The following is a 25,924-nucleotide window of genomic DNA, read 5'->3' as shown; positions in this document are numbered from 1 at the left end:
AAGCTCCGGGAGGGCTTAGAAGGGTAAAGCTGTTGATAATGGCGGATAAGGTCATTCTGAAGTCCTGGAAAAAGGCCGGAAGAAAGCCCTCGCTTGCTACCTCCTGTAAAATTATCTATCTTTGCCTATCTCTACGCAATATTGTTGTTTCTTTCGGTTGCTCTCGTGATAACATAGCTATGATGCACGTGATCCCCCCGCCCGGTAATTGGCCGAAATCTAACGACTCACGACATCTGTCAACATCTCCCGAGATGAAACGTAGAATTGGACCAGAACTACACCAAAAGCCTCGAAAACGTGTCACAAGGCAGGATCCGGTATCTTGCGAATCATGCAGGCGCAAAAAGCTGAAATGTAACCGGCAACAGCCATGCAGCAGCTGCGTCACTCGGAGACTGCCATGCAGCTATGCCATTGCACCGGGGGCGGCGGACACGCATAATGTAGGATCGGAAGATGGAAGCCGCAGGGAGGCAACTGCTCTTGGCCAGGGAAACACACCCGAGCTTCAGGAGATGCGAAGTGCGGATACACACCCTGCTACGAACTCTCAGCCATCGTACCGCAGCCGAGAATCACTGATGACAGCGGACTGGCTGGAGAACATTCATATGGGTCAACGAGTTCCAACAGCAACACCAAAGTTGCTGAGAGATGAACTCGATGAGCTGCGGAATAAGGACGATTTTGCTCCTCCGGGAACATTGCTCCCGGTTTCCTGCCGAAGTTGGAACGCCTCTCGAGAGGATCCTGCGACAGTTAATTTGCTATTGTTTCTCCCCCATAAGCATGAGGCTATGGCACTGTTTCGATATTATACCAGCTGTATTGACTACCTCTATCATATCATATTTCCTAAGCGCGCGGAGGGTCAGATAGATGGTATCTACCGAGCCATTGAAAGAGGCCAACCGCCTAATTTGAACCACTTAGCCCTCTTTTTCAGTATTGCCGCCAGTTCGTTGTTTTTGCAACTATCCGTGGAGTCTTCTATTCATGCAGAGCTTTGCAGTCGCGAGTTTTCGTTTTTGACCGGCGCCGCTCTGATTCAAAGCAACTACCCAGTCAATCCCACGGTCGAGGGCTTACAGGCAGCAATGGTTATCATGCACCATGCATCCAATATAAGCTGCCATGCATCAGTTAGTGGTCTTTTCGTTCACGGCGCAGTTATTAGCCAAGCAAAAAATCTCAAGCTGCATTGCATCGATTCACCGCGATTACGGGAGGAAAGGGAGGCTAATTCATTCGATGTGGTGGAGCTAGAGACAAAGAGACGGCTTTGGTGGGATATCGCATCATATGACTGGTAGGGTCTTGTTCCTTTGGTGTTATATCTGGCTTTCCCTAATTGTAATATTTTCAGGTTTCTTGGGTTCCTAAGCGGTCCTCAAGAGTGGACCTATCTGATTAACCCAGAGCACATGAAGGTAGATCGACCACTCAATCTTGACGATGACGAGTTTGAGGGATATGGTGGATTGTCGCGACCGAGCTCGATACCAACGGACATGTCCTTCTCTCTCGAGCGACTTAAGCTTGGTATCGTGTGCCGTGAAGTTATTGACGCTACGTCCCATGAGCACCTATATGGAATAGAAGTCAGCTACCCGAAGATTCTTGAACTTGATCGAAAGTTTCACCAAGCTCTTGCTGAGATACCGGAATTCTTTCGCCTTGACCCAACGTCCAGGCGTCGGTTTGCCTCCCTGTACCAGAGCCGACCAACAATTGCATGGCAGAGATGTCTCCTACAACAAGGCTACTTTTCACGCTTGTGCCGTCTGCATCGGCAATTTTTCATCCGCGGAGCTCGTGAGCCACTTTATTCATATTCCCATATTGTATGCCTCCAATCAGCACGAAAGGTCTTGGAGATCAAAAAGATCATGGACGAAGATGAACCAAAGTTCACACCGCCAAGCTCAGTGGTCTGGTCCGTTATGCACCATGTATTCATGGCCGCTGTGATCTTGCTGCTGGATGTGTGCTTCAACTGGGACGATATTCTAGCTGAGAAGCGAAAGGAGGAAGTGCTTGATGCGTGTCGCATGCTCAAAAACGCTCAGCTATCGTCCTCACTAGTGAAAGAGGGTATCAATGCCATGATGGGTGTGCTACAAAAGCACTGGAAACATGGAAAGCTGGCTGCGTCTCCAAACCGCAATTCCTTTGCCAATGTAAACCCGGCCGGCCAGGATGCGCCTCGGCAACCCTTGCCTTCCACGTCTACAGCCAGCTATACACCAGCAACCACGATCGAGTTGGATCCACCGGGTGACTTGCCTAACAGTTTGGATGATACGGGCGAGAGGCAACTGGAAGATATATGGTCTGAGATGCTCGACAATAGTGCTAATCTCGACCTGGGAGATACTGATTGGACTGGGTTGTTGACTGAATTGACTAATGCCACTATGTCTGGCTGACCGGCAATACAAGGTCAAGAGATAGCTTCCATGCACTCACATTGACCAGATGATATGTGCTCGGGAAAGAGAAACTCCTATAAGAACACCCTGTTTCGAGACTGAATAGTTTTTCAACGACAGATGTGTTCACTCAGTCTCGGAGGATATATGACATTGTGCGCACCTAGACAACACAAGGCTCCTATACGGCCGATTATATCTGCTTTATGACAGCACATGCCACGAAATAAGAGCCTTTACATAATTGTTGATAGTGTCATTCGGATTGGACTCGGCAGTTGACGATGGAGTAAAACGGTAGAGCTCGCCACATGTGGAGTACGGGTCTATCCCCTTTGTATTGGATTATATCCTACTTAACACAGCAAAGAAGTCACTGCTTCAGCCCATAGTCAAATACAACTCATTCAACCTTAACATCGATCTTATTAGGATCTACCACGAATTAGCATCGAGGACAGATTAACTGGAAACATGAATCATATAGAGAAGGGAGAGAGCCATAGAAGGAAGATTTTCAATTTTCAACTTACAAAAAGCTACAAAATCCTTAATATGTTTCGCCTTATCAAACGGCTCTGGATAATACCACGCCGCATTTGGAGTCGTCTCATCTACTCGGCCAACATCAGCATGCTTCTGGTACTAGTACTCACATACCAAGCCAGACAACAAAAGACCATACCTCCAAGAACAATGGAAAAGTATTTTGCATCGCCCTTCCACCCACAATATGTCGTGTGATCCGACTTGACGAAAAGAGACTCCTTTATCGCCGATGGGGGGAACTGTTGCATCGTTACTCAGATTGATATCCACCTGCGGGGCCAAGGAGTGGTTATGTGTACATAGATGTTTCCTTCGACTTCCTCCCACGTAGAGGTTTCGGCGAGAATGATGCCGTTCAGGATTGCCTTTGCAGTGGGCATTGTAGTAATAAGACTGTAAAACGATGAGACTTGGTCGATGAACAACTCCTGGTAGAAGGAGGAGGGGATTGTTGCTTACTTGAGACGTTGTCCCTCTTCCCCGCATTAGTCAGACTCTGGTGTCTCGCCACTTTAGATGCCCTAATCTTTGACAAAACATCCGTTGAACCATGATAATTTCGAGAAAAGCTATGAGATGTCTACCCTAGGTGAACGCTTATATAAAACATCCCGATAAAATCTTCTGAAGACCATAAAACTAAATGGTTCATCAACATTAGCGGGAATAGCATAGTAGTAGCTATAACTAAGTTGACTGATAAGCAGGGTGAACTACAAGCTCCTCCGCACCCGGAGTTTTCCAGGGCTCAATCCATGTTGTTTATATAGATTGAGGTTTATAACTGGATGCATGGTGCTTGATAGATCGACCGTTCAAGGCTAATTACCCCAGCCGGTTGTCCATGGTGGGGCACCGAGGTTGACACCCAAGGTAAGCTAGATATGCACGCCAAGAACGCGGGTTACAACTTGAAAGCCTTCTTCAAGTGTTGCCCACGTATCCAGAATACACTATCGTGTGGCTTGATTCAATGTGAGGTATAGTACCGGGTGTATTGACGTCGCAATTATGGCTGAAGAATGCCAAGCCGAAAGCATCAACTGCAGCTTCTGCAAAGAGGTTGCTTGGAAAGGCTCTAATGGCAATCGAGAACAATTTATCCAAGACCTTTTTCATTCCCACTGCATCACTTGTTCCATCCCGAACAGCGGGGAAGACACTTCACTATGCCCATGCTGCCGTCACTTACGAGTCCAACACTTGATTGTCTGTCGACGCTTAGACTTCAAGCAAACCGTGAAGCTCACAGTGTCGCTTCCCGACATCTTCGAAGGAAGCTCGAAATGCTGTCTTTGCCGGTTATTTGTGCATACTGCGAAGACATATAGTGACCTGGCATCGTTGGATTCGGGTTGCTTGCGCCTCGGAACGCTGGACCTTGAGCTATGGAGTGGCATTTTTAGTTACACTTTTAATGGTATTAATTGGCGGTACACGGCTAGCATTGCCATATACGGCCAACCTACTGAACGTAAAGGACATGGTATCCATAGTCTGAGGCCCAAGGATATTACAGAGCCTTGTACACCTCCAATCGTGGGTGGATATGTGGATTGGAAGACGATCTGCACTTGGTGTGATTCCATCGATACAGGGTTGAGCAGAGAGCGTGTCCAGCGACCACAGAGGATGAAAGTAATTGACGTCCACAAGAATCGTGTGATCAAAGCACCCCCAGACTCAGAGTATGCGGCACTCAGCTATGTCTACGGCAAAACTCAAAAGCTAGAATTATCATCCTTACCCTATTTTGAGCGAAAGGATCTCCCCCTCACAATCCAAGATGCTCTCCATGCCTGCGACAGAATGGGAATGCAATATCTTTGGGTTGATCAGCTTTGTATCAATCAAAGTGATGAAAATGAAAAGTCGGATCAGATTAACCAAATGGATCGTATTTACGCATGGGCCGTATACACATTAGTTGCGTTGGCAGGCAAGGATTCAAATTATGGGCTACCCGGAGTGACCAGACCTCGCTCCTGGGCGCATAGCATCGTGTAAATAGGTGATGTGACTCTTACTAACTGGGCACCAGGTCTGGCAACATGCATAGACTACAGTACGTGGTCCACGAGAGGATGGACCCTTCAAGAAGCTATGCTTTCTCCACGACTTCTTTATTTTACTGAATATGGCATTTACTATGTCTATCCAGGTCCAGGAGTTAAGTTCGAGTCCAAGGCGCCCTGCGAACCCGTCACTAGATATAACTTTCCGACGTTAGACAAGCATTGGACTGTAGTGGAACAGTACACGACTCGAAATTTGACTTTTCCCTCAGACGCTCTATGTGCCATCTCTGCAGTCTTACGCACAATGCATGGAGATGATGGCATCTATCATGGGTTACCAATTTCCCAGATGGATCAAGCTGTTGTCTGGTTGCCCACAGGAAAAGGTTCAAATGCCAAGAGAGACGGGTTCCCCTCTTGGTCGTGGGTGTCTCATGAAGGGCCTATAACGCATTCCATAGTTGTTTTGGCTGGGCTTGCAATCTGGATGACTCCCAAACATGGATCAAAAAGGGGCCTTAACATTTGCAAGCCCGGAGCTTACATACGGAAGTTCTGATTTGGAAGATATAATGCAATTAATATAGCAATGACCTGGTTGAAAGGCTGCATATCAAGTGGTTTCCCCGTTGACCCAAAGCTCAGCACTTCGACTATTGATACCCTGACTGCTAAATGGCCTACGTATGACGCGTTCTGGGAGGATGCCTTTGGTGGATTCGCGAACGATAACATCGAACTCATGGAACATTGCGAACTGGCTCCTGGCCATATCCTGGTCTATGGTCAGATTGCACAGTTTTCATTGGATGATTCCCAGTTTGGTGAAAAGCGTGACATGTTCATTGTCCGGTCACGGAAGGGAGTACCTTCTGGTGCCCTTTGGATACCCGCATATAACCAAAGAGCCTCTATGAATACAGCTGGAAAATTCATTGCATTATCAGTGGCAGATGGGTCTATTTTTGACGGTGCAACAGCTTTGGCTTTTGAGAAAAGATACAAAGAGAACCCTGACCTGGACTATGACGAGCTAATATACCCGTACAGCACTCAAGAAATTCTTCCCGTATTGAATGTGATGATTATTGAAAGGAACCTGGACTCTAATATCGCTCGCCGTCTTGGGGTAGGAACGATATTTCTTAAGGAATGGGCGGACGCAGATCGAGAGTTCAGGACTATCATTCTTGAATGAAAGATGCCGTCCTTCTTTTGTAGCTGAGAGACATAACTGGCAAAGCCCTTGAATAAAGATGTTGAACTCTACGTGATAGGGTTGCAAATGAGACATATGACGCGGTTGTAGAATTTTTTGCTGTCTGAGAAAAGAATAGAAGACCGAGATATCTCTATGTTAGCCAGATTCTGAAGGGCACAAAGCATCCAGAAGGCAGATGTGTCTTTACAGCACAAACCAGCTATTGCGGTAAAGAAACAAACGTGTTATGCACTTCCATTCAATATTGCGGAATGTCTCGGGATCAATACTCTGTGAGGCCCGATGAATGGCAATTATGGCGCCGACGAGGTGTGTAGAAGAGGTACATTTAGACGTAGAAAGGAAGGGCCTTTTAGTATACTTCTTAACCTGACTCTTCTCTACACTGGCATATCGCTTGCCTTTAAAAGGGGAAATGCTAGAGCTTGTCCAAGTCAAATAGAGAGGCAAAGGTATATTTACTAGATTAATATCTTGTAATAGATTTGATCCCTTGGTGATCGTTTCACTCATTAGGCTAAAAATACACACAATGCCAATATCTAAGCGGCTTGACATTCCCAGGTGCGGTAATTAAGTAACGCTATGTGCCCCGGGAATCCTACCGACGATATCACTTGTATATAGGACATGGACGGTAGACCTCTGGTAGCCGAAGGTTGGTCGAACCTCTTGAAAACCAGCCCATCCACCAGCATCAGCATGTTTCTGTAGTGGTAGTTAGTATATTTAATTCTTTTCGTTAAGTTTGCTATTGATAAAACTATTTAAAACTTTATTCCATAAATAGTCTTATGATTGTAAAGAAGAGATAGGTCGTCATACCGCTCCGATATCTGGCGATCACGTTTTTTGTTAATACGATCTATGCGCTACCTACCGGCTAAGTCTGATTGTTGTAACCGGCGGAAATCTGTTCTCTATTTTACGGGTGGCTTAGGATCATGTAACTGGTAGGGGAGGCGACGTACGGAATAAACGCCACCCAACTACACTGGTGTATAATCCATATATTCCTTAATATAAACAAATCAAACCAAATTATATCCAGAGACTAGGAATCATCCTTAGCTCAGTCTCAGCATGATCCAAGTGGACACTAGTACAGGTCAGGTCTTCGGTAAAACTTCGGAGTCCGGATATATAATTCCAAAAAAATTTAGAAAAATCGGGGACCCGCCCTAATGTTCGCCGAATTTCTGAATCATGCGGGGCTGCAACCCTAACGCAAGGTGCACTCACCTTCAAGCAACTCTTTGAGGATAGAGGATCGGGTTGAGAGTCTAACTCATAAACCGACATAAGGGTTATGACGAGGCCTAGTAGGCATATCCACTGTACCAACTAGCACTACTACCGATTTAATTACGGAGGTCGGCTAGAGTAAGTACACAGCAGAAGCGTAGCTTCCTGGTCCAATTATGAGAGCTAAGTATTAGGGCTCGAGATTCCAGAAGCTATAGCTTCTAAGCATAGTAGTGTGGCGATGGCTTGCTGCCATAACAGAGGGTATTCCGTACAATATTTTTTAATATTGCCTTACCGATACTCCAGCTGCACTCGGATCTACGTGTTCGAAACGTAGCTCCCGTATGAGAGGGCGTTGTTTCCTCGAGAACCAAAGGCCAATATGAATACCCTAACACTACATCCAGGCTTCCTGTTAGACTGCTGAGTAATCAAGAATAACTGACTAGTCTAAAACCATTAGAGATACAGACTGATAGGCGGCTAATTAAGATATACTGCTTCGCGGTAGCTTTATATACGATATTCTTCCTGACGGTGTATGACCTGGGAAGAGGCAACTTGCTGTGGTAAGTAGTACCAAGTCTATATCTCGCGTCGATAACCCAAACAGAAATCCATGTCAATTGAACTACATGAGCAATGCAAATGGGGTTGTACTATTGTAATGTTATGTGTACAGCGCTGCCAAACCCTGTCTCTCTCTGAGAGAGATCTACCTTAGCTAGCCGACCGATGACAAAATATCCAGTGCTTGGGCTTCCCACATTCGAAGTCCTTCCCAAACAAAGCCCCAAGATACCAGCGGCTGGAGCAATTTCACATCCTTAATTGTGGTTGTCACATCCAGAGACATAGTCAATCTTGATCTGACAAGAGTCGCCGCCATTATCATCGTTCGTAACAGAACCGCATATCTCACAGCCATGGGCCCTAATGTTGTTGAATGCTGCTTTCATCTGCTCAGTAGATCTAGAGCACCCTCGAGGCCCCGCAACAAAGACACCGCATCCAAGACCGGAGGGTGCACCCCAACAGTTGCCCGTACGACCACCGCTAGAACCAGTTAGGTTGGTATGTCAGGAAATGGAAAAACGACTTCTTACTTGGTGTCAAAGACGAGACCTGGAAGCATAGTATCAATAGCCTTTTGGCAGTAGCCAGTCATGCCTGGCCAATGGCCACATTGGGTTGAACCTTTACAGTTGAACGAAGGACCAGCCATTAGACTTTGGCCAAAAGGGGTAGGGGTGCCAGTCTCCACGCTGTCTTCAGGATCCGCGGGAATAAAGGCCGATGCCAATGTAGCAAGTAGTGGGAGAGAGACAATAAGAAACTTCATCGTGATGTACAGGAATAAGCTTTTGAAGGCAGAAGAATTGTTTCGGATGGTATGAGAATAAAAGTGACTCGAGGGTGTTTCGGGGCCTTTTTATATGTGTCACTTACTAGCCTTGCTTTCTCCGTCACTGAAATACGTGACTTAGCACCAAAATGGGAGAGGCGGGAATTGAGAACCCCCTACACGAAATACTACCATCATTCCTCCAGGATCAGGCTATGGTGGATCAGACCATGTGCACTGCTCCGATGTTATTACACCTGCAGAGGCTTGCACTAGTCTTTACCGGGCTTCGCCATCTACTTTATTACCCCCCACGACAGTTAGTCCACAGACTGTAAGATACACATGGGTATGTCTCTAATAGACCACCGCCAAGGACCGGAATGCTTCAATATGAAAGCCCCGGGAATGCCGAGAGGTTGCATTACGGAGATAGCATATTTGTCTGCATAGAGCCATGTATCCGGTTAGTCATATACGACCGATGAGGCAATAAGACATGACACAGGAGCATCTTGCCAGACGAAGTACGCTTGATCCTAGTTGAGCTAACGGCTTTCTCAGATACATTCTTCCTCGCCTTAGTCGCTCGTCGCTCTCGGGACTGAATGATACTGACCCGTTTACAGGTTATGAGCGCTATCATTTCAGGTTACATGGGCCAAGTCAACTCCAACCTCCCGGCACCTAGGGGGCGACTTTTGAATTATGAGAATGAGAGAATACTCCACGAGTACCCTTAGAATTTATAAAACCCTGCGCCGTGGCAAGGTTTTCATGGAGAGACAATACAATAGGTAATATTACAAACGGCACTAAAAGAACTGGCACTCCGCTGCCTCAATGTCCAGCTGGGTTGGCATAACCCAGGGTGGCCTGTGCGAATGATGGCATCGGCCGGCATGGCCAGTTGAGTCTCAACATCCTACCTGCTTCTTCGGCTTTGAATTTTTCCCTTTCGATTCGATCTGGTTAATTAATACATGACTCTGGAATACGTTTGGTCGCATAGACATCTTTGAGCATCCTTCCCAAAACTGATTCTAGTCTTGCACCCGTATACTCGGCCAGACACATACATATGCAACACTTACATTTATTTACCTGGGCCTTAGCTTTAATTGGTAACACGAGCAAATAATTCTATATGCGGGATCCAATAGGGAATTTAGATATTGCTTGGCTTTACGCTGTTTCTCGTTTAAACTGCAGTTTCACAAAGCTGCCGGAAGGCCATCTTGAGCAACCCAACATTTGCCAGAAATAGCATAGTGGCCGGTAGTTCCGTACACCAGGTAATTACTAGAAATGGGGCCAGGGCTGACATCCTTTAGACATCTGTCGAATAAGGAAACCAACATAGACAGGGTGCAGAGGGCGTGAGGTGTGTGGTAAGTACCTCGGTCACTTGTCTACTGCTATTTGCGTCTCGGGGAGTTGGGAAACAAGGCAAAGATAGATTATACTGAAATTAAAGCGAACTAGTATGCCTAGAGGTACTTTTTTACACGCGCATCACATGTGCTATATATTCCATGACAAGGGGTTCAGCGGAGCACGCCCTCTAAGTAGTAGAAGTCCCATGCGGCGCAGTCACCGTGCATATTCTGGTAAGACATTTGACTCGGAAAGATAAGCTAATACCAAGACCTGTTAAGAACAAGTCGATCTTTTCCTAAGAAGGATCCTATAGTGGGTCCGTTCAGGGTCCGTTCAGGGTCCACAACAAAGAAAGAGAAACCTTAGGGGTACGCGCCGTTCCGTGGAATTTCTTAGATTGTGGATATCCCAATCGGCTGAAATTGTGACAAGGATGTTCAGCCAGTCATGCCCTAGAGGGATATATTTTTTTTTCTAATTAGCGCTTCACATAGTGATGTTATATTATACCACTTGGAGTTGGCCAACTATCACTGGTGAGTAATCCTTCGTTGCCACTAGCAGAGATTTTCTACCCCCCCTACTAGCCACTGACTATTTGACCGTCTGCTGGGGTCAACCTCTATCGCTCCCTGAAATTTCTGCCTATACCCGACCCTTTCACTACTACACAACGAAAGAAACGCTGAGATGGGGCGGCGTATGAAACTTAATGCCTTCCACATAGTCGTTTTGGCGTTAGCTGCGGTTCTTGGAATCTCTATCTGGTCACTATGGTTAGGAGTTAACTCTGATAAAGACAACATCCATCCACTACTCAATCATCTAATCCCCGCTGGCCACTGTGCTTGCCAGACATCTACTATCTTTAAGTGTGACAACTGTCTTCAATGCCCCGCCCAGCTGCCATTCCATGACACTGTTTCGTCCTCTGCACCCCCTACGCGGGCTTTCTTGGACCCGCTTGAGTATTCCTACAATGAGACTCACTGCAACACTCTCTTCCCGGGTCTTTTCGAAGATCCCATCCGCGCCCAGTCATTTTGGACAGCCAGGCATGGGATCAGGAGAGTTGATATCGACAATATCAAGATGGTAGATGGCATGGCCAGGGTGGCTGTCTATCAAGGACGGCTTTATGTTCTTAGGGCTTTGGCCAAGGGTGAGGATCACCGCCGTAAGATTCTGGGAATCTTGGCTTCAATTCATCGCGCCCTAGTCTCGGCGCCACACCTCGCTGCCATCCTGGACACGGAAATTATCTTTTCTGTTGAAGACAAATTGGAGGACGTTGCAGGGCCAGACCACCCTCTCTGGGTGTTGGCACGGAAGGCTACCGAGGAGCCCGTTTGGCTTATGCCGGACTTTGGCTTCTGGTCTTGGGGCCACATTGATAATCGAATTGGACCCTACGATGAGGTAGTCAAACATGTGGAAGAACATGAGCTCCCCTGGGACGAGAAAGAGGACAAGCTGGTCTGGCGTGGAAAGCTCAGTTTCGCCCCGAAGCTACGACGTACACTACTCGAGGTTGCACGGAATTATGCGTGGGGAGATGTGAAGGAGGTTGAGTGGAAGAACAAGGCCAACTACCTTAGTATGGACAAACATTGCGATTACCGCTTCATCGCTCACGTGGAAGGTATGGGGTATCTCATTATTTGAGCATCATCCTTATTGAAGCCAAAGTCCAGCTAATACCTTGTAGGTCGCTCCTACTCTGCATCTCTTAAATATCGCCAGGCCTGTCGATCGGTAGTAGTAATTCACAAACTACAATATATCCAACATCACCACTATCTTCTTGTCTCGTCCGGCCCACAGCAGAACTTCGTTCAGGTGGAGAGGGACTGGACGGATTTACCGCACAAGATCCAAGAGCTTCTCGATGACCCTATCAAGGCTCGCATGATTGCAGACAATAATGTGAATGTGTTTCGCGAGCGATATCTGACTCCAGCTGCTGATGCATGCTACTGGAGGGCGTTGCTGCAGGGGTGGACCACTGCATCGCCTGAGATCACCGAAACTATGAGTGACCCAACCAATGTTTCTAACAAAGGGATTCGGTACGAATCTTTTTTACTGCTAGATCCCAGCAACATGATGCGCTTTAGGGCTTGAGATTAGAACCATGTAATTAATAACTTCCATGAAAGTCGATCGAGTCGGTCCACAAGCTGAGCTGGTGAAAGCGGATCGCTCCTATCCTCCGCCTCTCCAATACACTATATAAGCCCTCTGCAACTAGAATACTAGCACATACGACCATAAGGTGTGGAAAACAGGACATCACTATCTCCCCAGCCGTGCTTGAGCCACATATTAAGGGCGGGAAACTCTTATTTTTGCTCTTTTCTTGTCGCTGCTCTAAGGGTAATACATGGGTGAGTACTAACTGGGTATAATTAACTGGAGGGGTGTCTTTAAAGCCAATGGTGAGCGTTGAGGTAGTTACTGTTGTGTAGGGTAACAAATATATAAGTGTAGACTTGCGAAACTAAGCAGTATTTTAGAGGACTATTTGGTATAAATGGGTTTCCATTATTTCCCTTGGGTAGTATTTTTCTGCCTTATATCTACCCGGGGTTATTCTTGGCGCTATGTATCTTTTCAAATATATATTACTCACTCATCCTATATGACCTCAAAAGATTGAAAGTTGGAATTAATTTAAAAGAACCGCGAACCCGCTGAGTCTCGGGGAGGTTGTCAACGTGAGGTCGACATGCAAGACAAGGTTGTGTGCCTAAAGCAAAGGGCTCCTGTCATGGAAGCCACATATTCTAGGAGAATTGAGAACTGATAGGTATCCTGACACCAAAGTACAATCTTGTTTGTGGAGCGCTGAGAATAATACAGGTCTTAGTTATCTATTGGACTACTTGATAGTCTACTTATTCAGACTATTCTAATTAGCTGACAATAGAAGTATACTATTAGGGTTGGTAAACTTGGTTGATTTCATCCGCCGTACCAGGGATGCCCCGCGCTCCAGGAATCTCAAACCGCACCCTCAACGTAAAATAGATACACACACAACAACTACTCTTTACTTTGTCTATTTACATTGATCCCGTAGTTAGAACGAGAGGGTACTAGGAATTGATTGAGAAAACCGTCGGAAAAATATATGACGTCATCCTCGGTACTGTAGCCTATAAGTTATCTATTGTGTGGAGCTACTGTGTACGCTGTTAGCACCAGATGATTACGTGCCTTTTCACTACCCTCAGTAGGGCAAATTCGGTAGCTGACATAGCGAGGGCTCTGTTCGACCGAGTCGCCCAAGCAACTACTCTTTCCCATGCATACGATCGTCATCAGCTTCGATCGACGTTCGTGGTAGAGCTGTAAGGTAGATCCACGCTCATATAAGTGGCCCACGGCAAACAGATACTCCTTAGTCATAGGGATGATAGTGCTCTATCCATCCATCCGAATTCAGTACACTGCATCGACATGGTATGTGGAAGCCCGCAAAGCGTACAGCTATATTAACTATTTGTCCTGCTCATAGCTAATGATGTTGAATTTGATCTTAGGTGTGTATCCTATTCCATTATCACGTCGAATCACTATAGTTATACCAAACTCACGAGTTTTCGGTCCTTCAGCCTGTCCATATCCAAACCTCTGAACCTCACGACCCTCTTGGTGAGCCGGGTGATGAGTGAGTATTTTACGTACAAGAAAAATACCAGTTCTCCCCTCCCCATGGTGATTTGTATATCGGGACTTACTAATCCCTTAAGAAAGAGAGGGTCCTATCATCGATGCTACCAGAAATGCACTAAATCAAGTCGGTGGTAGTTTTTAATCCGTTCAACTTGGTCCTGTTTCACCAGGTTTCCCTATTTGTTATGTTGTAATGTAAGTCCATTCTCTAACGCTTGATCCTTTAACTAGGATTTCTATTTATCTTGTTTTATTCTATTTTATAAACTTGCTTTGATTTCCTGGATTGGAAGCGACAGGCACGGACGCAGATAAACTTCGAAATCACTTGTTGTTTAGTTTTCATACACGACTGAAGATGGACCACTTCCAGAGGCTGAAATCCAGGTAGTTGAAGATGATTAGTGAGAAAGGACATGGTTCACTAGATGAACTTAGGAGGTACATATAACCACTAAATCCAGGTAGCCCGGGTTTTCTCGGATATGGCTAGAGAAATGAACGAAATCCTTTACAAGAATCGGAGGGACTCTACAATAGACTCTACTAGATAATGGTCCACAAATGAAGTTTTCAATTTGCCATTAATCCTTTTTTAACAATATAACAATCAATAGGTGTCCAACTCGCCGGGGGGAATCTGTATGCTAGTTGAATTGTTGTTCATCCTGACTGAATTCCTGCTGAACCAATATGGCCACGCGCACTCGCGCTTACAGATCGATATCAAGATTCTGAAAGAATATGGCATGCATACTGTACAGCAAGGTCTGAACTCGACCTTTCTCCTTCTGGACATGATGCCCAGTCACTTCGAGGAAGGTTCTTCCAAATACCGATTTTGAGAAGCTCCCGAATGCTTTACCTATGTTGTGAACATTATAGACTCGTGTATAAATATCTTTAAGTCGTTTTAGATGGACTGGAGCTTGAGGAGAGCCAGGCTACTGCCAATGGGACTATAGCATTAGACGACAAGAAAATCCATGCGGGCCACTCATGCACGTAATACCTTTCTGCTATCCTAGTTCCAACAAAAATGCCTTGCCAGGCTTGATCATCCCTAGTTTAATTACCCCGCACGAGGGCCACAGCCTCATGAAGATCTGCTTAGTCGTTGTGCGAGATCCGAAATTCCATGGATTAACAATATTCTCTGTAAACAGAGAAAAATGTCGGAGGCGGATGAAATCTGTTCAAATTGCAGAACGGTTGACTTTTACTCCCTTTTCACGGGACCTCGTTACTTCCCAGGAGATGGCGTCGACCAACGAGTCAGAGTCAAGCTTGGCACTCTCGTGGAAATGAAGGCCAACACAAGATGCCCGGCCTGCCGTCTTGTCGTCCATGATCTGTACGCTGGGGGCGAACTTGCACACCCATGGGAGCACTATGGAGATGAGGTGGATCCTTCCCAGGTCCAGGTTGTTGCTGTCCCAATACGCGGCGACTACTACGAGGATATGAAGTATTCCGACGCCAATAGAAAGAATATGCTAGCGACAGATCTACAGATTCGCTTGGATGGCATTACAGGTTGTCCTCCGGATTTGGTCAAGAGAATTCGTCGTCATGATAGAGGTCCCGGCATTCGGTTATTGTCTCCCGATTCGGTGGTCCCTGAAAGGCCCCTGCTCAACGGTTTCCGGACTACGAACAGAGAAAATAGTTTGAGACTCGTACGTCAGTGGATGGAGACATGTCGTGAGAGCCATCAGGATACTTGCCACTTCAGGGACGAACTCGGTGCTTACCTACCAGCGACCCGGCTGGACAAGATTCGACTTATTGATGTGACAGAGCGAAATCTTGTAGAGCGCAACTTCACCGAAGTACCTTATGCAGCTCTGAGTTATGTCTGGAAGGAGGCGCACTCAAATAGTGAGAGCTTCCGAGCTGACCTTGGGGGGAAACTAGACGGAAGCAAAGATAGAACTGTGAGACTTCCTGAAAACATGCCACGGGCTATAGAGGATGCGACTCTTGCCTGCCAGGCTCTTTCAATTCCATATCTTTGGGTTGATCTGTACTGTATAGATCAATATAATGAAGACAGGAAAGCTTCCGAGATCAATGCAATGGGTCACATCTATCGATGGTCCGAGATCACCCTCGTGGCAGGGAGCCTAACAGGCTCCCACAAGCCCTCGGACGGTAAACAGTGGGGTTTGGGTCTCACAGAATGGAACGAGGACCTCGACCAAGGACAACGAACCGAAACCATCGATGGCCGGAGATACATTACCAGCTTACCTTCCATCATGACCCAAATCCAACGCTCACCATGGAATAGACGATCCTGGACAATGCAAGAAGGAAACCTAGCGACTAGGGTGGCTTTTTTTGGCGCCCATGATGTCTCTTTTATGTGCGGCGCAGGGCATTGGAGAGAGTCCCAACACTCTGGCAAATATGGCCATGATGCAAATATACCTGAACTAGATCTGCATTCTCAGGGATTCTACTTGTTATCTGGCTATAACTGGCTGAGTGGATCGGAATGGCGATTCGATGATTACAACTCAATCCTTGCAAAATACACCGGGCGAGATATATCCCTCCAATCTGATAAACTCAACGCCATCGTTGGGTGTCTCCAGATCATTGCCCAGAAGCATGACATGAAGTTCCTGAGTGGACTACCTTCCAAGGACTTCCATTACGCTCTCCTCTGGTCGCGGGAATATGATAAACCGCGCGAGGGCTTTCCCAGCTGGTCCTGGGCTGGCTGGCATTCCCCCCAACAAGTTATAGATATCTACCCCAAGAAAGGCGACTCAGGGTGCATGATGGAACTAGAAGATGGGAGCTACGAGCACCGTGGCCCACAAGTAACCGAGCTCGAGCTTGAGGGTTTCTACATCTCTCCCATTGAACATCCTCATATGTTCAATCGTTGTTCGCAAGAGTTAGCCCAAATTCATGTGGCCGCATCCACCGACTGCCTGACCATCACTTCAGAATCGGTTCATTCTTTTATCGACATTGTCGCTGATCGAACCAAGTCACACGAAGATGACCATGTGGGTCAGTACCCATTCGTGCGATGTAGCTTTGACTCTACCATCGACTCGGGCGAGTCCTGGGAACCAGAAACCGAATATATAACGCCATATGACCGTATTCGTCTACGTGATTCCTCGGGAAATTCATACGCCAGCCACATTCCTCGCTGGGACTCGACAGACACGGTCAACTTACCACACACGATTCGTGGATCGACCTTGACCTGGCTTCTGCGCGATGGCATCGAGCTGATCAAAATTGTTGGTGTCAAGCTACTGGAGGGTGCGGATGGCCTGCAGAAGTTAGACCACATTTGCTGTCTGGGCATTGCTCGTAGCCAGAGAATTCCTGGGCGAGTAACGAGAATGGGAAAGTTTTGGATTCCGAGGGAATGGTGGGAGAAAGCAGGACCCAAGGAGACGACGGTGGAGATGTGGTAGGCATTCGCTGTCCGTGAACTTAGGGAGAGGGTGTTAGAGCTCAACAGAATAATACTGCTCATTTCATTTACCTACAATAAGTTATGTAACCCTAATCGCCCCAAAAATCGTTAACAATCCAAGCTACTTGTACCGCCAAGGGAGCTTCCCACCGAAAGGAAACAACCCTCGCTCAATTGATAGGAACAGTAATCGACAGCGACAAATTAGAACCAATGATAAAATCCCACACGTCGTATATGCGGGGTCTGACCCCAAAAGCCGCGGATTTCCATCTGAGATCTCGAAACGGTTGGCTGTCGGGAAGTCGAAAACACGGACTCAGGCCCGTGCTTACTTGGCATGTCGATCTGTAGGACGCCTTAAATGCTATATATACCCCTCGGTGACTATTAAGGATGTGGGAGTGATAACATAAACTAGATTGGCGACAGATTAAACATAATGGAATTTATGGGTGGAGAGTCGGCGAATCCGAGAAAGAGGCCATATCGTGCTGAAGATGAGAATAACGAAGATAGTGGGATGGCCACTGCTGCGGAAGGTTTCTTCGAAGCACTTTGTGTGTAATACTTGGATATTCCAGGGAATGTAGCTAATGGTCTTTTGAAGGGGAAGCTGGTGTCACCCATTGTTTTGTCAATCTGTAAGTATTTCCGTATGTATGTTCGTTATGCGTGTCTAACAGAAGCAACAGAGGCAGCGATCATCCGGCCATGTTGGAAGCGATGATCAAGGCAAAGCAAGGTGCGATCTTCTGAGTATTCCTAGTAAACAAATGGCTGATGACATAACAGAAAATTCGTCCAAGTTCCCTACCATAATTACTTGCCCTTCCGAATTGGTCGCCTTGTCAGCAGCTCTGGGGTATGCTCAAGTCACAGGAATTCCGGTATGATATATCTAGTGTGAATCCACGCTCCTGTACTGAATTAATCTAGCAATGTGTAATAGTGCATGTGGACTGCGGTACTCTCGCCATGGGACAATCTATCCATAACGCCTCAGTGGGCAGAGTGCCGGTTCTGTGTTTTGCTGGACTAAGCCCCTTCACCCAGAACGGCGAGCTTCTCGGCTCAAGGACAGAGTACGAAGCAGGGAAAGCACGATTTTCGGCTCGGCTAATGTTAATTTAGATTCATTCATTGGCTGCAAGATGTGCCTGACCAGGCGGCAATAGTTCGGCAGTATTGCAGGTACTCGGGTGAAATTAAGACTGGCCGTAATATCAAAGAGATGGTCTATAGAGCTTTGCACTTTGCAATGTCCGACTCTAAGGGACCAGTATATCTTACGGCCGCAAGGGAGGTGCTCGAAGAAGTGCGCACTACCATCTCGTTGAAAAAGCACAACTGCTAATGGGGTTATCTAGCATGTGGATAGGCAATATCTTGGGGAGGAGACACTCAGTCCAATCGTTCCCAGCGCATTGCCCGAATCAGGTCAGACATACTTGCAATGCCCCATTTGGATATTGCTGACGGCAGCAGAGGTTGAACTGATTGCACACGCGCTCATAAATGCAAAGAAACCACTTGCTATCGCAGGATATCTCGGTCGTAATCCGCAAGCCCCGCCCTTGTTAGCAGAGCTCTGTGACAAGCTACCAATCAATGTCCTTGAGTCAGTTGGGTCCGATATGAGCATGCGCACAGATCACGAAGCCTATATTGGCGTTACCATCACCACACACCCGGCGGTCTGTGAGGCAGATGTTATCTTAATACTGGACTGCGACGTGCCTTGGATTCCTACCGCGGGCAAACCACAGAAGGGTAACAGACCTGCGCCCAGCTCGGTAGACCACCTATTGACTGTCTAGGCACGGCGATATTTCACTTTGATATTGACCCGCTTAAGCAACAAATGCCGCGTATGTATTTACTCCAGTCCAGTGGATCGCCTTGTTAATCGTCTGCAACTAGTGTTCTCGATCAACGCAACTCGCAGGCTAAAAGTCAGCTGTGAGGTTGCACTCCGGCAACTAAATGCGTATATCGATAAGCAATGTATTGAAAGAGCAAGTTATGCTATGGCATTCGAGGCGCGCGCGAATCGCTATTTGCGCTGGAGGGAGGATCTACGAGCCCTGGAGTCCCCTTCAGCGGACGGCACGATTCGTGTTCCGTACCTCGCCTCCAGACTGCGACACCACCTTCCGGATGATACGGTTTACCTTGTTGAAGCCGTTAGCAACGCAGGTCTCATTATTCAACATCTTAATTTGACACAGGTATTTTACCAGCCTTAATGATCTAATCGTCGTTAACACAGCTCTAGCCGGGAACCCTCGTTGGAAGCGGCGCCGGTGGCCTAGGGTGGGGGGGAGGTGCGGCATTAGGTGTCAAGCTAGCCAAGCCCGACTCGTTTATCTGTGCAATGTGAGTAGTGAAAATAAAATCATAATAACAATAGCCTAACAAAGGAATAGCGTTGGGGATGGAACATTCCTCTTCTCGCAAATGGAGAGTGTCTACTGGATTGCTAGGCGGTATGCGCTCCCATTCCTCCTGGTCGTGCTAAATAATGGAGGATGGAACGCACCGAAGGTGTCAGCATTGCTTGTACACCAGGAAGGGTTGTCTTCGAAGTCCAATAGGCGAGGTGAGTCCATCAATACTTTCTTTCGTCGCCGAGGAATATATATTGTCGATACCGCAGCATCACACAACTAACAGTGTATGACTTAGATCTTAATATATCCTTCGAGCCATCCCCTGATTACCCAGGGATTGCCACTGCAGCCGGTACGGCTTGGGGTGTCACACTGAAGGAACAAGATAGGCTAGACTCAGCTATTCAGGAAGCTGCTAATGTTGTCCGAGGAGGCAAATGTGCAGTCATTGAAGTTTCGTAAGTGGCATACGGGTCTTTGATCGGCAACAGGGCTAACAGCTGCAGAGTTCCGTCAGTATGGAAAGAGGACTGAGTAAGATAAAAGCTATCCGATACAGCTGATACTACCTAGGCGGCTTGGGATTGACATTGTGTTTAACCTGTTGTAGTGTGATTATCACGCTTGCTGATGCTAGATTCTATAAATTAACAACTGATACCCCAACGAGGGAAGACGTAAAGCAAGAATCCATAATATAGAAATTCCTATATAGAACTTATCCGCATATGAGAACTGAATTGATGCATTATTCTAGCAATGGATCGCAGTCTGTAACGAAGTTGGTCAAACAAAACCCATCGAGTCATGGGTGGATGAATTCACCTACACACGCTACCCAGTAATTTTGCCTTGATAGAATCGATCTCCCCTGGTGTCTCAAGCCATGCTATGTGATTGAACATCAGAGATAGGGCCACCGTATCGATCACATGCCGTGAAGTCGGGAGCTCGCTATACCATGCATCTAGAACAGAAGTTCAGGACGCAAGCTTCCACCAAAAAATACGATCCCTCTTCTAGACTTCCCTAAGCAAAACGTCGACTTGCTCCTCTAACTCGTGAATCAGCTTCTGGAGCGCTCCATCATTCAAGGCACTGCAATTTCCGGCAACGACGGAACTCAGAGGTACGTATGACAGAATCATATCAAGGATCTCACGAGGGAATGTAGCTCCAAACGCCAAAGCCACTTGGTCCAGCCTCCTTAAGCCTAATAATAGTTTGACTTTCAGGAGGGTTAAGTCGACGATATAGTTGGAATTGGAAAAACGGTCACTTAACAGATCAAGGCGTTCGAAAGCATCAGCGTTCGTAAAGTTAAACCCCAGAGAGCTTGGAAGAGGCACATTATCGCCGTACGATCCACAGACCGTATGCCACCATTTCACGAAATCATAGCATTCCTGGCCCTTGTTTATACGAAGCATCAAGGCCGGGATGCCTATCTATTCGCCCGCATTATTATAGCCGCATAATTCGAGCATATCCATGAAGTGACCAAGCTGTGCCTGAGCTGATTCAACATGCTTGATCCGAGATAGGGTATGGATCAAATTCAGCCGTGCTGTCATGTACCATGGCCTCTGATGCCACCCGCTGGAGTGATTCGCGTCGATAAGCACAGTATGACAAAGACAGCACAACACTCCCTCTATCTGCTCCATCCAAATATAAGATCTCTTGACCGCCATGCAGGTAGCCTGGTGCCATGGGAGATAATATGGAGAGCAGCTAGAGATAGCGATGTGTCATTTGAAGATTTCCCGATGAAACTCAACTGATGTAAAAGAAAATTAATAATAATAAGACATAAAACGACAACCTGTTCAAACTTTACGTGGTATGACAATCACATCACGTACTACGCGTCACTGGGAGAAAATTTCATCAATGTTGGCTTCTATAAGGGTCTTTTATAGATACCTGAAGTGCGACGAAAGGGACAGGCAAGTCAGGCCTCCACATAAACAGGCACCCTCCAAGCAAAGCTTCATGGGTAAGAAGTATAGAGCATACATTATTTGACATGGTTCCTGTTGTCTTAGTAGGTAACATAATCCTTATAGAATCATTTCCTACTCATGAGGTTATGATCTTTCTATCGCGCAACACAATATTTCGTAGTGAAGATTGGACAAAGAGAGGGGGATGAGCACGGTGAAGGGCTTCTAAAGGATTCGAGGCTGCTATGGTAGATAGCTTTTATGTTTTTCGTGCCACCTTCAACTATTCGTAGTAATTTGGAGATCAGTTTCTTGACTTGCTCAAGTTATAACAATATCATCATAACGGCGTTGGAGGACACAGAAGCCGCTATACCCGATTGGGCGCGCTAGACCCAGACAGGAAAACAGACCCCATCGCCCGGGCGGTCGGTATCTGCCGCATGTTCATCAATGAAAGTTCATCACTCCGCATACCGCCTTCCTACTTGAGATGTATATACATATACGGAGTACAGCAAATTTATGATTTGCTATACTAAAAAGAATGATCTAACTCATTAAAATCCTTAATAGAATATAGCTTTTTTTACGCATAGTGGTGTCTATAATTTGAATTGCGCGATAGAGAGCTCTTTAACATCACGACTAGGTGGTAGTAAACAGGTCACCTACTATATGCGAAAGATATATATTCCGTAACGAGTCAATGTCAGGAGCAGATCGGATCTTAAAATGTCTTCCACAAGGCTTGAATTTTCCTTCATATTAATCGACAGAGTTCTACTTCCTCGATGCTACTAGGGATATAGTTGACAAGACATCACTGAGCGTCATAGACTTCGATGTGCAGAGTAGGTCTGAACGGCAACCGTCGTGAAATGGCGATGTCGATATGCGACAACTCCGGAACCTCCGGTTAGATGATCGATCAAAAGACGGTGTGAACCAATTGAACACAGCCTTGGGATTGAAGAGATTCTCAGTACCAATCATGTGCGACAAAAGAAACCATAAAGAGAGAATCCACTCGCTTCCGCCCCGACGCCTGGGGGAAATTGAATGAGCCGCTCATGAGAGCTACTGTGGCCCTACAGGTGGCGCTATGATGGTTGCCCATGAGGACTTTTGTTTGTCCGCCACTGAGTTTGGAACTGTAGAAATATAGAAAGTTTTAAAATCTATGGGACAGTGGCCATAAACTTTACTAGTATAACCAATCAATTAGAATGAGAATTGAAGATGTCCAACCGTTCCAGAGACTTGACAATCAGGGTCCTCGGGCCGGCAGAAGGTCCGGAAGCGAAACTCTGCTAAATCCACCGCCTTCCCGGAGCAGTGCGTTTGTCATCTCGGAAACTAGTTCTTCCGGGAGAACAAGGCCAGGAATGATCATGAAGGGACGCGACCCCGCGTTTCTCAGATCACGGCTGGCACGTGCCGGGTCGTGGGTCGGATGCTCGGATCGGCAAAGGCGACGAACCAATGATTTCTTCGAGAAAGAAATCCAAAGGCCCGGGGGCGAATCCCGGGGTAGCGAGAGGACTTACCCGCGGGTAAATTCTAGCCCGGCGCCTGCCGCCCCCAGCGAACTCCGTTTCACGAACAATTTCTGATATCGACGGGGTCCCAGCGATCCAGTTGACCCAAGCAACACTACTACTACTACTACTACTACTACTACTACTACTACTACTACTACTACTAGTGTTTACGTACCTGCCGCCATTCGGCTGTTAAACTTTGTCAGTTGCCAAAATGAAGGACATCAGACCATCAACGAACCAATCCCGTCGGCACCTCTCCACGGGATGTTGTGGTCCAACACCGTTGCCAACCCCCCACAGGGATGAGGAGCCGACAAAATTTGCCGTCGGCATCCCTAACTATCCAGACTTGCCTGAGTTCGTGTATATAGACCCTCGACGTCCTCGCTATGTTCGCTCTTTCATTCATCCAGTCCACCTTCCTCGCAACTCCCCTCTGAACTGTCTTCTTGACATCTATCTACCTACACATCCTACACAATGTCTTCCACTCGCCAGTTCGACCCCAACTTCACTCCCTATGTGATCAACTCCATGGGACCCAAGACCCCCGAGCGCACTCGTGTGCTCCTGGGCGCCCTCATTAAGCACATCCACGATTTCGCCCGTGAGGTCGAGCTCACCCCCGCCGAATGGATGCTGGGTGTCGAGTTCATCAACTCCATCGGCAAGATCAGCACTCCCATCCGGAACGAGTGCCACCGTATCTGCGATGTGATCGGCCTGGAATCGTAAGTCCACAACCACATGGTCATCTCCCAACATCGTACAAACCAAACTAACGACATTTAATCAGCCTTGTCGATGAGATCGCCAACAAGATCGTCACCGAAGACGGTGTCTCCCCCACCTCCAACGTCATCCTCGGCCCCTTCTGGTCTCCCAATGCTCCCTTCCGCGAGCTCGGCGACAGCATCATCCAGGATCCCAACCCTAACGGCAAGGTCACCTTCATGCACGGTGTCCTCAAGGACATGGAGACCGGCAAGCCCATCGAGGGTGCCGTCCTCGACATCTGGCAAGCCTCCGCCAACGGCCAGTACGACTTCCAGGACCCCAACCAGACCGAGAACAACCTGCGCGGCAAGTTCCGCTCCAACGAGAAGGGCGAGTTCTGGTGGTACTGCTACCACCCCACCCCTTACTCTCTCCCCACCGACGGCCCCGCTGGTGTGCTCCTCAACCTTATGGACCGCTCCCCCATGCGTCCCGCTCACATCCATCTCATGATCACCCACCCCGACTACGCCACCGTCATCAACCAGATCTACCCCAGCGATGACCCTCATCTTGACATCGACTCCGTCTTCGCCGTCAAGGATGACCTTGTCGTGGACTTCAAGCCCAAGACCGACGACCCCAAGGCCGACCTCGACCTTGAGTACAATGTCACACTGGCCCTCAAGAAGCACCACCCCAACCCCAACTCCGCGCCCCCTGTGTCCTCCTTCGAGCGCTTCAACAAGAGCCAGGGCAAGCTGTAAACAGCTCCACCGGATCGTCTTTTAATGATTTTGATGTATAGTACAGCATTTTCTTTTATATTTGGAACTTCAGCGAGTTTTCAGTGTTCTACAGATGGGCAAGTGATGCATGACTTATATTCGGATGTTGCTTAACGGGTGACGCCGGCGTCGCTAGGGGTTATGTCGGTAGTGGAGGATGAGGACGTTTAGAAGAAAAATTTCCCCCATGAGCTTTGCTCGGGCCTTTACGGTGATCATTGTATATAAGGGGATTCTTATATATATCCTTGTTCAATTGCATTGCATCTTCAAAATGATTCTTCCTGCAAATATCTCCGAAATGGCACGTAGAACTCTTGGTTCAACCTTTCCGTATCGTGGATATCGGTCCATGGTAGTGCTGACGAACCGCTTGGATTCCTTCGAGGGGGGTTCACTTGATATAACTGAACGAGCCAAGAGACAAAGAAAAGATGAAAAAAAAACAATCATCTATCTAGAATCATCTGCCAGGGAGATGGGATCCTTCACGGTGATAAGCTCGTGCAAAGAATCTCGAGGCATCGCAAGACCTCCCAGAAACCACATCTCGAAGAACTTCAAAACGATGACACAGTCGAACAGCTTGCCATAGTGGCAGCCCACGTATAAATCAACAACTAAACAACAGTAGACATTCCGGAAGCACAGAAAACCTAATAAACCTCAGTACTACCTCCATCCTACCCCCTTCAAGAGTACCCCACAGGAGAAACCATGACATGAAGTACAAATAAACCATATTTTAGGTCCATGGCTAGTTCCATTGATTAGTATAGTATACTATACTTAAACAAGTTAAACTATGCCCTAATCTTCCTATCATCTGCAGTCCTGCGGGATATATATAGCCATATCGGCAAAACTATTTTCAGCCGGATATTCGAAATGTGGCACGATTCGTGCCCTAAGTTCCTCACGCGCGTGAAATCCGAATCGCTCTGGTTTCCCGCACTTCAGTGATGGTTCGATCGGTAGGAAGTGAATGTGATTCATCGTGGAAGTTGAACGTGCAATGGATTCTGAGGTTTCGCTGTTGTTTCCTGTGTTCTAGACTAGAGTGGTGGGTCGAGCTGTGTTCGTGATGATCTCTTTTACTAGGAGGTATGGGGCTTTGGGTTGGGGAGCATCATCGAGGAATCATTGGTTTCGAGGATGGTTTGAGGGTTGTCTAGTATTTACAGTGAGGATCATTGTAGGATGTTTCCAT

At 47.1% G+C, this 25,924-nt stretch overlaps 9 protein-coding genes across 9 annotated transcripts; 6 read left to right on the top strand and 3 right to left on the bottom strand.

The window, feature by feature from the left end:
- The first annotated feature begins 81 nt into the window (after positions 1–81).
- Positions 82–1,633, top strand: BDV38DRAFT_10973 (Zn(II)2Cys6 transcription factor). Its single transcript, XM_032050957.1, has 2 exons — positions 82–1,312; positions 1,434–1,633. The coding sequence occupies exons 1-2, from the start codon at positions 180–182 to the stop codon at positions 1,435–1,437; spliced, it is 1,137 nt and encodes a 378-aa protein (XP_031916958.1). The 5' UTR covers positions 82–179; the 3' UTR covers positions 1,438–1,633.
- Positions 1,634–2,838: 1,205 nt separating this feature from the next.
- Positions 2,839–3,364, bottom strand: BDV38DRAFT_279870 (DUF427 domain-containing protein; the record flags this gene model as incomplete). Its single annotated transcript, XM_032059145.1, has 4 exons — positions 2,839–2,870; positions 2,969–3,049; positions 3,121–3,223; positions 3,284–3,364. 4 exons carry the CDS (start codon positions 3,362–3,364, stop codon positions 2,839–2,841), a joined length of 297 nt encoding a protein of 98 aa, XP_031916957.1.
- A 1,389-nt stretch (positions 3,365–4,753) lies between these two features.
- BDV38DRAFT_289940 (uncharacterized protein) lies at positions 4,754–6,293 on the top strand. The gene is made up of 3 exons (XM_032061371.1): positions 4,754–4,987; positions 5,051–5,425; positions 5,570–6,293. The coding sequence occupies exons 1-3, from the start codon at positions 4,794–4,796 to the stop codon at positions 6,198–6,200; spliced, it is 1,200 nt and encodes a 399-aa protein (XP_031916956.1). The 5' UTR covers positions 4,754–4,793; the 3' UTR covers positions 6,201–6,293.
- Positions 6,294–8,299: 2,006 nt separating this feature from the next.
- Positions 8,300–8,814, bottom strand: BDV38DRAFT_279868 (meiotically up-regulated gene family-domain-containing protein; the record flags this gene model as incomplete). The annotated part of the gene is made up of 2 exons (XM_032059144.1): positions 8,300–8,528; positions 8,579–8,814. The coding sequence occupies 2 exons, from the start codon at positions 8,812–8,814 to the stop codon at positions 8,300–8,302; spliced, it is 465 nt and encodes a 154-aa protein (XP_031916955.1).
- A 1,897-nt stretch (positions 8,815–10,711) lies between these two features.
- On the top strand, positions 10,712–12,321 carry BDV38DRAFT_289936 (DUF821 domain protein; the record flags this gene model as incomplete). Its single annotated transcript, XM_032061370.1, has 2 exons — positions 10,712–11,839; positions 11,906–12,321. Exons 1-2 carry the CDS (start codon positions 10,888–10,890, stop codon positions 12,319–12,321), a joined length of 1,368 nt encoding a protein of 455 aa, XP_031916954.1. The 5' UTR covers positions 10,712–10,887.
- A 2,726-nt stretch (positions 12,322–15,047) lies between these two features.
- On the top strand, positions 15,048–17,321 carry BDV38DRAFT_279866 (heterokaryon incompatibility protein-domain-containing protein; the record flags this gene model as incomplete). The annotated part of the gene is made up of 1 exon (XM_032059143.1): positions 15,048–17,321. The coding sequence occupies one exon, from the start codon at positions 15,048–15,050 to the stop codon at positions 17,319–17,321; it is 2,274 nt and encodes a 757-aa protein (XP_031916953.1).
- Positions 17,322–17,765: 444 nt separating this feature from the next.
- Positions 17,766–20,304, top strand: BDV38DRAFT_279865 (putative thiamine pyrophosphate enzyme; the record flags this gene model as incomplete). Its single annotated transcript, XM_032059142.1, has 15 exons — positions 17,766–17,883; positions 17,934–17,967; positions 18,019–18,068; positions 18,119–18,213; positions 18,263–18,408; positions 18,458–18,641; positions 18,694–18,763; positions 18,812–19,096; positions 19,144–19,194; positions 19,247–19,554; positions 19,602–19,702; positions 19,753–19,925; positions 20,012–20,174; positions 20,223–20,232; positions 20,290–20,304. The coding sequence occupies 15 exons, from the start codon at positions 17,766–17,768 to the stop codon at positions 20,302–20,304; spliced, it is 1,803 nt and encodes a 600-aa protein (XP_031916952.1).
- A 359-nt stretch (positions 20,305–20,663) lies between these two features.
- Positions 20,664–21,343, bottom strand: BDV38DRAFT_10939 (uncharacterized protein). Its single transcript, XM_032050951.1, has one exon. The coding sequence runs from the start codon at positions 21,144–21,146 to the stop codon at positions 20,736–20,738; it is 411 nt and encodes a 136-aa protein (XP_031916951.1). The 5' UTR covers positions 21,147–21,343; the 3' UTR covers positions 20,664–20,735.
- A 2,002-nt stretch (positions 21,344–23,345) lies between these two features.
- On the top strand, positions 23,346–24,989 carry BDV38DRAFT_239586 (putative catechol dioxygenase). The gene is made up of 2 exons (XM_032053777.1): positions 23,346–23,940; positions 24,006–24,989. The coding sequence occupies exons 1-2, from the start codon at positions 23,690–23,692 to the stop codon at positions 24,691–24,693; spliced, it is 939 nt and encodes a 312-aa protein (XP_031916950.1). The 5' UTR covers positions 23,346–23,689; the 3' UTR covers positions 24,694–24,989.
- Positions 24,990–25,924: the final 935 nt, after the last annotated feature.

Source organism: Aspergillus pseudotamarii, assembly GCF_009193445.1.
Source record: "Aspergillus pseudotamarii strain CBS 117625 unplaced genomic scaffold BDV38scaffold_10, whole genome shotgun sequence".
NCBI lineage: Eukaryota > Fungi > Ascomycota > Eurotiomycetes > Eurotiales > Aspergillaceae > Aspergillus > Aspergillus pseudotamarii.
The sequence above is the reverse complement of the archived record's forward strand: the minus strand, read 5'-3'. Positions and strand labels throughout refer to the sequence as shown.